The 12060-nt window shown below is 37.7% G+C and overlaps 1 protein-coding gene across 1 annotated transcript; it reads right to left on the bottom strand.

Moving 5' to 3' along the window:
* Positions 1–1530: 1530 nt before the first annotated feature.
* LOC113561003 (segmentation protein Runt-like) lies at positions 1531–10155 on the bottom strand. Its single transcript, XM_026967168.1, has 5 exons — positions 9715–10155; positions 8337–8652; positions 7864–7986; positions 3299–3451; positions 1531–2545 (listed from the first exon to the last, which is right to left on the bottom strand). Exons 1-5 carry the CDS (start codon positions 9715–9717, stop codon positions 2118–2120), a joined length of 1023 nt encoding a protein of 340 aa, XP_026822969.1. The 5' UTR covers positions 9718–10155; the 3' UTR covers positions 1531–2117.
* Between the last annotated feature and the right edge of the window lie 1905 nt (positions 10156–12060).

The raw sequence follows: 12060 nt of genomic DNA, 5'->3' as shown, positions 1-12060 counted from the left end.
TATAAATGCGCGTTCCGTGCAGTGTACTTGTACACTGCAGTGCGAATTACAAAACGGATACAATATATTATGATGTGCAAGCACAATCTAATAGTACACTCGTAAGAGTATATAAGCAATAATAATAATAATATATAATCATACATGATAAATAAGTATTAATCGCGCACATATGAAGCAACATCATCGAGCCGTGCTTTTCTCCCACAAGCTCAGAGCCGCTTTTAGGATTTCCGAGGCCAGGAACAAAAATAATTGTAAAGGTTAACATACAATTCTATGTCTTTTTTATACATTTTTGTTACTGTTTTTATATTCATAGACTTAAAAAAATCGTCCATATTTCAGAAAAAAATATAGCTAGTTTTTGAATTGCACAAAAAACGACGTCATAGCAGTTGGTATATAGACGATACATCTAGACTTTTAAAACGCAAATTATTAAGACTGCGAACGGTGAATGGGACAATAAAAGGGTTTCTTAAAATATTACTATACCCAGGGTCTTGTCCAGCCATATTTGTCTCGTATCATAGGTATGTTTTATACGTTTATTATATGATTGCATTACTTTATTTCCAAGTATAATTCCTTCGTTATTTCACTGCTAGTTTAAGAATTTTAAAAGCTATGGATTACCTAATAATTTAATATCTAACTTTAAAATAGATTTTCTAATTTATTTATTTTTTGCGCGCGAGCCTCCGAAACGTACTAAAAACTCGAGGCCAGAGACTCTGGGGCCAGCCAATTCCTTCTGAAGGACATATCTGCACACGCAAATTACAATATTATCGTGCTGTACGCGCCGTGAAAAAATATCTCGTGAACGCTTCGCGTCCGCGGTTGCGCACGTATGTACAATTTATATAATACGCGATCGCTGCTGCTGCTGCTGCTGCTGCTGCTGCACGTCTGCTCCCTCGGTTTCGACACACTCACACACAACCATTGCGCGCGCGAGCTGTACGCTCTCCGAAATAATAATAATAACGATAATAATAATACAAGGGACCTATACTCCAGATTTATTTATCATGAATCAGCAGCGGCGGTCCCTCTGCTGCACACATCACTGTGTAATGTGTATATATATATAGGCGTACACCATTGTGTCTGCACGGGCGCTCGCGGGCGTGTGTGTGTGCGTATACATTATATGACTCACGACGAACATATTATGTAGGACTGCGACGACGGCGGCGGCGGCGGTGGTGGTGGTGGCAGCGACGACGACAACCCTCAGAGGGGGTTTGCCGAAATCCCTATTTTCTGCGCTTTGTGGGGTGATGGTGGACGAAGCCCACACGCGCACCACACCGCATCGGAGACCTCGACAACATCATCGTGGCAAGTCGCTCGCCGCGCCGCGACCCCGTGGCAAAGTCCGCGGGGACGGAGCGACGGCATAATAGTGTTATTGTAATACAGCAGGACATAATATGTGAAAAAAAAAAAAACGAAACGACTGTTTTCAAATTCGATATCATAATATATAATGTACGTATATATTATGTTATATATATTTATATGCATTTTTCGTTTAACAAATTCACACGCTAGTATAACAGACTATACACATAATATATATATATATATATTTATCACAAAAACGGACAACGATTTCATAAACGACGTACGTGCACGTCATAAAAAGTCGTATAAAAAACGTTTTTGTCATTGGTTGTTTTACCCGAAAGAGGGCAAATAGAATATCCTTCGGTTTTATTTTGGAAATTTCTACATATTTAATGTGACGTATATATTATGTATTACAATAAAAAAAGGCCCCGGGTACTGATAAAAAAATCATTTTTAGACGTAAATATTAATACAATAATAATAATAATAATAATAATAATAGTTTATAAACCTAAAAGCTAATATCACAACATTGAATCGTATAACCTAAATGCTCGGTTGATTGTCTATACATATAATAATATACAATAATATATTATATACATCGTCAAGAAACATTATTTCAGTAAAAACAAACGAGAACCAAAAATCGATTCTTCACACATTATTGCGTTATAATATAACACTATGTATATATATATATATATAATATTATTATCTGCGATGATATTATTTACAGGGGTGTGCTTCGGACGCTATTCGTCGGTGGCGCCGTAAGGTCTCCAGATCTTCTCCTGTCGGGGTTTGAGCTGCACTTCCGGGCTGGATGACCGGACGCCGCCCACACTGACGATGTCGATATCCGGGCTGGGGGCTGACTCGCGTTTAGGCCGCTTACACGGTTCCGACCGGAGTCGGTCGTCGGGGCTGGTCGTGGTCGCGGTCGCGGCCGCAGCCGCCGTGGTGGCCACCGCGCGAACCGACTCGGCAGCGTGTCGTTGTCGCTTCGTGGGAATGATACTTCCGCCACCGCAGTCGTCCTGCGCCGCCGGTGCGGCCGTTGTCGGCTCTTCCTCGGTGTTCGGCGGCGTAGGCGGCAAACCGTGTAGACCGTTGTAGCCGGCGAAGTTGAACGCCGACTGGGGCGGCATGTCGCAATACATCTGCGACGCTTCCATGGCGTCTGCGGATAATAGAAAAACAGGATGAAAATTAGAACTTTTTTGCAGCGTTTTAATATTATTATTATGTTATTATACTTTATGATTAAATAATAATTTTAATTCTATGTGTGTAATTACACATATAACGGAGCTCGGATAGTTTAAGTGATGAGTAGTCAGGTAATTTGATATTATAGAAATGTTGGTCTTTTAAAGCGTAAATAAAACACCAGTCAAGTTAAGATAAAAAGATATTGTATACATCATAAAAGTTTCTGTATATTTATAAATAGTACGCTACTGACATTTATGAAAAAAAAATGATTTATTGAGGTTGAAAAAGGTCACCAGATATCGGTACCGGTTTCGTATGCCTACTCCGATGAAATGAAATATGGGTTCAAGTCAGGTTCCGGTCCCAATACAAGTATTTTTAATTTTTATTCCAAACGCCTCGTTCAATAATATTGTTATGTATTATGTGTACATATGCGATTTGTCAAACGGGATTAGATTTTTTTTCCTCGTTCTTCTTTTACGTTATTCGGAATCGCCTATTCAAATGGAAAATTCGATTTGCTCTCATTCGTTTGAACTGTGCCGCGGACGGCTAGGGGTGACGAAAAATAAAAAAATAAAACCCCTTTTTCTGTCCTGTGTTACACTGCAATACGCGTATATACGTATATACATAATACACGTCGCGCGCGTAACAGTAACAATAATAATAATAATAATAGTATATATGTATATAAATTTTCGTGTACACTTACTGTGAAGTTGGAAGTAATTGGCCGCTATGTACTGGTAGTTGAGCGACCCCGGCAACGCTGCGCCCTCCAGTAGTCGTTTGTACTCCATGATCATGCCGTAAGGCGGCAGGGGACCGTGCATTGGGAACATGCCACCATAACCATGGATCACGTCTGAAAAACGTCAAAAAATACTTAATGACATTGACATTTAATTGTTTATAATTATGAACGGCAAATCGTTTGTTGGTTATCGATAAATATAAATGTACAGATCAAATGATAATACTATAGTCTATAGGTATTAATTCAGTATTATTACGTATATAAATTGGAAAAAAATAATTTAATTTTAATAGTTTTGAATTGAAAATGATTTTAGCTAAATAAATCGTTGTTTCCGATGCGAACTGGCATGCAGTTAAAGTTAAATTTGTTATGTTAATTAGCCATATATGTTAATTATTTTTTTTTATTGATAAAAATCGGGAGTGAAATACATTTTTTTTTGACGTGTAGCGTGCAGTATCGATTTTAATTGCGCTTTAAATTATTAACGGATGCCACTGTGAACTCGGTCTCTCTCTCGTTTTCCACACTCTCACCATCGTTCTCTCACTCATTCACTCACTCACTCTCTCCGACCGGATTTTAATGGCCGATGCTGTGGCATAAGGCATGATGCATGCGTTGTGAATAGGGTGGTCGACGTGGATGGGGCTCGGGTTAAGCCCCAAGAGCTTATCGTAAAATCCCTCTGCTCCCCGAAATCTATTGTAATTTTTACCCCTTTTGTGGGACATAAGAGGGTCAGTTTTATGGCCAAATGTTTACTACTCGGGTAAACCTCACCCCTCAACCCCTCGGTCAACCATCCCTCTGGCAGTGTTCGACACTACCACCACCACACCGCTGCTACTGCCACCGCCACCACCGTGCACGTCATCCTTCCACTCCACCGCTTGCCTTTCTGCCAACGGGTTACAATAGCCGACTAAACCGGGAGCTATTGTGTGTGCGAGTCCGCGTTAAAGGGACGTTTTTTAGTGAACTCTATTGTACACAGTAAAGCGACAGGATACTTTCCCAACCCTCCTCCACTCGTTTCCGTACAACAGTTTGTTACCTCTTGTTATTATGTCACGTCAGTGAAAATGAAAATCTCAACGTATGGTTCGCGGGTATATCTATCGTGAGGTTTTATCGGATAATTGCCAAAAAACACAGTGACAAGTGAACCGTTAAAAACATAATTATGTAGATTAACTAATCAGTTATACGTCTACAAAGTAATATGAGTATATCTATACTTTATATAAATTGTATAATGTATAGTTAATTACACGCAAAATATTGATAAACGTTTACGAGTAGTTGTGTTTGTGTATATTATAATACCTGTCGAGTTATTATTTAAACGATCATTAATAAAATTACGTTTAGGGCATAAATATATAAAAAGTACTACAGTATGTATGGTTTATACTAAAATATAATTTTAAACCAATGTATTTTAATGTAGTATATACACCTATTATGAGATGATCATATTTTCGTTTTTTAGTTTTAAATAATTTCATCGAAAAAAGAAAGTAATACTGTACTTATATAAGAAAATAAGAACAATATAGTTTTGTAGTCGTATATAACATATTTATAAATATGAGCAGACATTTTAATCCCAATTAAATTTTAAAACTTGTCGTATGGACATAAAGTCATGTGTATGAAATCGATAACATCCTTTGTGTAATATATTATTCACGAGAAACCCTCGGGACAGTTGGAGTGATTTCGGGTAAAAGCGCGAAAATAATTAAAAAGGGGCTGCTTTTCATATTACGTAACTGGAAGAGAGAGGGTAAATTTCACATGGTCAATTCCAAACGCGCAAATATCTATACATATAATATTATGTATGATATGAAAAAAAAACCGAGAAAACAATCGATTGATACAAATAACGGTCATTGTTGTGGATGAAGTGGGTAATGCACGAACGGATTCATTAAGCATTCCCGAGACTACTTAATCAATTCGAAGGGAACGTTTGCTCTGAAAAAAAATCCGAAACTATCCATGTACAGTTATGTCCGTTTGTGTTAATTGCGTTAATACGCAAAAAAAACTGAGTGGGTTCCGAACAGAGGGAAAAAAACGCAAGGGCTTTCCCAATCAACTTCACGTCACGTGAGTGTGTGTGTATGTGCATGTGTGCCTTCCATTATCTACACCGCCCGCTTATGTATTATATATGTATCATATATAATACATACATATATATTTTATGTATAAGCTATATACATATAACCTTTCCAGCGAAAGACCAGCGGATGATTAATGCACTACCACGACGACTACCAGATAATCCCACATATGAACAAAAACCCTTTTAGGCATTTCGTATTTTTTTTTTTTGTGTGTTCACTGTGACGTCTTTCCGTACCTTCGTTAACGTTGTTGCAACCCAATGAGTTTGACACACTATACCTTTTTTTTTACGTGAGTGAGTGAGTGTGCGTGGGTACACGACATATACGTGTATATAGCGTATGTTAATGTATTTTCCACTTCGGAAATGGAATTTGCGCATTTGGACAATTTTTCCATACCATCCTACTTTTCCTACCCTTACACGTTAATACATGAGAATAACTACCCTCGGACAGCGACTGTAATATCCGCCCAAGAGCATATACGAGAAAACGGTCGCAGGCCATTAATTCCCCGCTTATCAGCGTTTTCCGACCGGAACTCAAGTCGGTAGCAATCGCGGAGTTTTTATACATTCTCGAAACTTGATAATGCCCACTATATATATGTGTGTGTGTGTGTGTGTTATGAATACGGAATAGTACGTTTTTCGGGTTTTGGTTTTATTAGTAACTACTATAACTACTAAACTAGTAAATAAAATACCTACAATATGTTCAACACGAAAAGGTGCTTAATTACCTATCTACATATGTAAGTTATATGTTAAATAAAAGTATATAAATAGAATAATTGACATAACACAATTTAACACATATAATACAATATACCGCCTATGTTTCTGTATATCTTATAATTTACGACACGCATCAAATTCGTAAGGAATATACAGAAAAAACGTTACAATATAGGTTCTATAATATATCGTGTGCAGATCTATTAAAAATTAAAATACTTATATATTTTTTTCAACTAACACAATGATATAAAAATTGAGCATCTCTATAGTGATTTTAGATATAGTTTTACAGTAAAAAACTAAACTTTGAAAAACATTTATATCACTTAGCGCTACTTTTAATTGAACGGCTAGTTCAATATAATATAAAGAGTTTACGGGCACCAAAGTGTCGTTTTAAAATATTATAATACGTGTCTAGTGTTCTTATTATTGGTTAACAATAATCGTAAACTTTATTCTCGGCCAAATAGGTTTTAATATAGTACCTATATTATTTATAATTTTAATGATACGTACTACAATACTACATATATTATTGTAATTTGTTACGCTAATAAACAATTTTAAAAAGAAAATTAATACGAATAATATTGAGTATATTCATGTGTTACAATAAACAGTTCGATATGTATCGAAATTTAATGTCAAAAGCGTGTCACAACAGTTTTACGGAAAATAGACAGTAATCTAATTAATCTAATTAGTCGGCGTGATGGATGCTGGTAGAGGTATAGAAGAGTCGCATACAGTAAAAAAATTAAATAGGACGCCAATTTCGGTTTATATTATGTTTTGCCGGGCTAAATTGATTATAACCATTATACATATTATAACGGGTGGAAAATGCAAATAGCTGTTGAAAAATATCAATTTATATTGGATCTATTTACAAATGTTATTATTTATATACAGTATAGGTTACCAGTGGACAGTTTAAAAATGCAATATTCGCGTTTTCGATTTTCGTAGAAACATTCTACATAAACAACTGCAAGTATTTTTCCATACTATACTGCACGCATTTATACGTTGCTAAATTATAGTAAATATTTTATACATGAAAATAGCGCGCGTATTGAAACAGTAAACAAAAATGAAAATCTTTTCTCCCCGCGTTTCGTGTCAAAGATCAATGGTGCTTCATTGAAATAACCCGAAGTTGGGAAAATAATATATGTTTTTAACGAGTTCGGGCCGCGTGTCGAAAGCAAAAGGGTCTTTAACCCTCTGCCGTTTGTCATAATGACTGCGAAGTGCGAGGGGAACGGAGAAACCATTGTCAACTGTACGTATGTATATTGAATATGTATATAGTTTTAATCTAAAATTACGAGAGTAAAAAGTATTATCGTGGAAGTATTGTTTTTTTTTCATTTCAAAATTGCACCGATTTAGAGAAACAGAATAAAACAATATTTATTTTTTGTTTTTATGCACTATATAATAACGATTGTACTATATATAGTATGGGAGTGTTATAAAAATTAACGAGCCCGAAAAATTTAGTTTAAAATCAAATCAATCGTACATTTACCTTTTAGATTCAAAAAAAATTATTTCATATAAACTCTGTTTATATATTATCCGTTTTAAATCAAACAATAATATTTTTATTAAATAAAACACTTACCTCTATGGTTCGATCGAGGTAGCCTTGGTCCGTCGACAGTGATTTTAATGGCCTTTACGTAGTTGGCTACTAACACTGCTTGGTCCTTGCATTGAACTGTGATGGTGAGTGTTAACAGCTTACCTATAATATACGCAACAACAAATTATGCATAAAATGTTTATCGCTGAAGTATATAATTTTATTATTTTGTATGTATCTAATTGGAAATTAAACTATATAATAAAAATATAAGATTGTGAATCAAATTTTTACGACCGTAAGATTAAATAATAATAATAAAAATTGTAAGTATTATAAATTTACTAATAAATTTTATTAAATAGCAATTTTAAAATAATATAGTTATGTTATGTTAAGTAAAGTTATGTTTATTTTGAAGTCGTAGCGTCCATGTACACTTTCATAGGCGTTGATCGGGATGTTTGAATTATCAGGATGATAGTTATTAAATTATTGTTATATAGACGTACCTCTTCCACTGCGACCGACGAATCGGAGGTCGTTAAAGACGGCGATGCCAGTGGCGGATAGTGCTCTGTAGTTCCGCATGTCGGCCGACGGATTCTCGTCGTTTCCGGCCTGTACGACGACGACCGCGCCGTCGGGTACCTCATCCAGCACGACCACTTTGAACGGTATCGGCAACGATTTGTTAGACCGCCAGTGGCCGGGCAACACCGAGCAGAAAACGGACGGGCTGCCCGTGGCCACCATCTCCTTGCCGTGGATGGCTCGCACATCCTCGAGAATGCACGCCACGTATTTCTGGTACACTGCGTCGATGTCCTGCGCAAAAAAGACCCAAATGTTAGTGTTAATATTGGACATATTATAATATCGTTGAGATAATTCTTTAAAATTCTCTACCAATTTTCCCTATCATATATCGTCATTAAATATAGCGCTATAATAATCATATTATTATATGCGTGTACCCTTGCAAGTATTATACAGTGCATGCATATATGTACTGATAGATTAAATAACATATACTCTTATAATAGCCTACATTATCACAATACAATCTATATTTCGAAAATTGATAGATCGATTTATAATGTTGAATACAAATATAAAAATTTTTACCGTTGAACATGTATAATTTGTAAATTTATTGCGTTTAATACTGCAACCTCATTATTTAATAGAAAAATCACGTCTCGTCGATAACCTTATTTTTTTAAATAATTTTTCATTATTTCAAATTAATTGTATGTAAAAACTCCATATGTGTATATGATATATACGTAGATACGTTATACCTACACATATAGACTGCATTAAATATTATTGTCCAGCTTAAAATTAGCTATCAACAAGTTTTCACTATTTGTTTTTATTTTCAACCCCTTTTTAATTAATTTTACTGCGTCCCAAAATGATTACTTCGGAAACGTTTCGTACGCAAACATATGTTTAACATTTATAAATTGAAAAAAAAATTATCGCTATTTTGATTATTTGGTTTATTTACATAAGCAAATCGTTATATAGGTATAGTATAGAGTTTTAAAAAATATCGGAAATATGTTTTTCGTAGAAAATACTTTTATAAAAATAATTAAGTGTAATCAAAAAATGATCGTGTTATAATAATATAATTAAGTTAAATGATGTGCAATCGACGACCGATGGGGTTTTGAGTTTTCGTAAAACAAAAAACTAAAAACTTAATAAACGTCACTCGAGTCTCCGAGCATATTAAACCTATTGCGAATAGAACACGACGCATTTGAAACTTTTTTAAAGTTGGGTTTTAAAAACATAAAAAAAAGTTATGATGTAAAATTATAGTTAATGAGCACTGAGCAGGTTACATATATAATTGTTCTATCATATTATACTTGCCATATTGTCTGCAGTAGTCGTAATGGTACTCGGTCGGCGGTTAACGAGATCACTGTTGGCGGTCACTATAGCAGGAGGACGCACGGAGTGTCGCGACGGACACTCGTCACCGAAGTGATCGGAGGAGAGTGACGAAAAATTATAAAACAAATAAAAAAAAAAAAAATAAAACGACCCAAAACGAAAAAACCGAAAACGCGGTCGGGAAAAACGACGGCCCACGCGCGGGGGATCGAGCTTGGCAGGCGCGATCGGCGACGGTGGTGGCGGTGGTGCGGCCGACGGTAGCCGAACCGGCGCGAGTGTATAACGCACACTATGTGCAGTGCTCGACGCGTCAGAGGGTCGTCGGCGGTGGCGGACGGGGGGGCGAGTGTCGGCGGTTGCGTGAGAGAAGTGGAGGGAAAAAAAAGGTGAACCAAAAACGCGACAAACCGCGTCACCGATCTCGGCACAACTGAAATATTCCGCACGCGGACGACGGGACCTCGTGTTATGTCGTCCCCACCTCGCGCCGCCGCCGAACCAACGCCACCACCACCGCCGCCGCTACCACCACCACCGTCACCACCGCTGCGGCCGCCAGACACGGTAGTGTGTTTTTCGTCGGGGTTTTTTTTCACCCTCGCACCCTCCGCCGCCGCACCGCCGACGACACTACCGCGTATATGTGTATAATAATAATGTGTGTACGTGGCGCGCGCGACCACCGCCGGCCCACTGCACCGCCCGCCAGCAGGGCCGCCGCGCCGTAAACCTCGCCGCGACCCCCGTCGCCCGTTCTTCGCGTGCGGCCGGGGTTTTTATCCCGCAAAACGCGTGCGGCGGCCGCCGCCACCGCACCGCACCGCGCGCAACCGTGCGATTACCACCGGCGGTGGGGTCGGCGGCGGGACAGTGGCGCGGGGGGATTTTGATTGACCGTACCGCCGTTCGTCGTTGCGGCGCGCGCGGTCGCGGGTCCGCGGCGGCGGCGAGGGTCGCGCGGTACCGTCGCCGCCGTAACGGCACACGCATCACTCCCACCACGGCCGGGCGCGGCGGTTTGCGGCCAACCCGTCGACTAAAAAATGCCCCGCGACCCGACGAGCTTCGGCGCGGAAAGAAATCGCGCCGGCCGGGGGACGGGCCACCGGCGCGCGGTGACCGCCCAGTTGCGCTGGCGCTCGCGTGCGCGCGCGTCTGTGCGCTTGTGTGTGTGGTGCGATTGACTCGGCGTTGACTTGTACGCGAATAGTAATGAAAATATTATGTAAAGCTTACTGTCGTCGTCGTACGATACTAAATTTACAACTCGCGGCAAGCCCCGCGGGTCGCGGGTGAATTCGTCACTTGAAATATTTCTCTATGATGACATTTCGATGGCGATTTGAGTTCTTAAAATAACGAGACTTAATCATTACATACAGTGTTTTTTTTTTTTTTATAATTTTGCATTAATTATGACTCGATGTGTATATTGTATAATATTATAGATCTGTCCTCAAATTTCGAAAAATCAAACATATTAGTTCAAACGCTTAAATGCTTTCCTGCAAGTGTACTTAAAACTATTTACACTCGATTTTCAGACTCTTTCCCGCCATGTCATTCATATACCCGTTCAATCCTCGATTAAATAGGTACCCAATCAATTCATTATCATACGTGCGAATGTAGGTACCCCTCCTATTGAAGCACTGCTGCATATAATATGAATGTGTTCGTAGATACTATAATATAATACACTGAGTGTATTTCACTCTATTATATGATGTGTTTATGTGGGTATATAATATATATATATATATATATATATATATATATAAATGGAGTATTTTTTTAAATTAATTCGTTTACAACAAAAATAAAAAACATTTTCAATACAAAATTAAAAACTATAAAAACCGTACATAACATTATATCTATACTGAGAACAATGTGATGTTTATTAATATATTGTATAGTACGTATTTTTTGTTCGCCACCGCCGTCTTTCGGTTGATTTTCTCGAACTTTCAAGGTCGCCGCCACAATACGACCACTGTTCGACCTATATAATATATATATACGTTACACCCCTTTCAGTTCACTCGGCCACAAAATCGACGCGATTTCATACAACCCTATATTGTATTGCTATAATGAATACGTAAACCTACCACTTTAAGGACTTAATAAACTAAATTAGATATATATATATATATTTTTATATATCAACCGGTATAAGATATATATTATAGCTAATGATTATCATTAAATGCAGTATTGTACAAAGTTATATTATTTAATAATAAATTATTATGTAAATTATCAAGGAATACACTTTTAGATGCATTTATTGATATTATCAAAGTATTTACTAGT

The sequence above is a fragment of the Rhopalosiphum maidis genome, chromosome 4 (genome assembly GCF_003676215.2).
Source record: "Rhopalosiphum maidis isolate BTI-1 chromosome 4, ASM367621v3, whole genome shotgun sequence".
NCBI lineage: Eukaryota > Metazoa > Arthropoda > Insecta > Hemiptera > Aphididae > Rhopalosiphum > Rhopalosiphum maidis.
This window is presented reverse-complemented; position numbering and strand designations above follow the sequence as displayed.

What these genes read in the sequence shown, in the direction of transcription:
- LOC113561003 (XM_026967168.1), bottom strand. An exon ending in ACCTCGATCGAACCATAGAG is followed by an intron (nt 3,452 to 7,863) that starts GTAAGTGTTTTA and finishes GACGTTTTTCAG; the next exon opens with ACGTGATCCATGGTTATGGT. An exon ending in CAATTACTTCCAACTTCACA is followed by an intron (nt 2,546 to 3,298) that starts GTAAGTGTACAC and finishes TATTATCCGCAG; the next exon opens with ACGCCATGGAAGCGTCGCAG.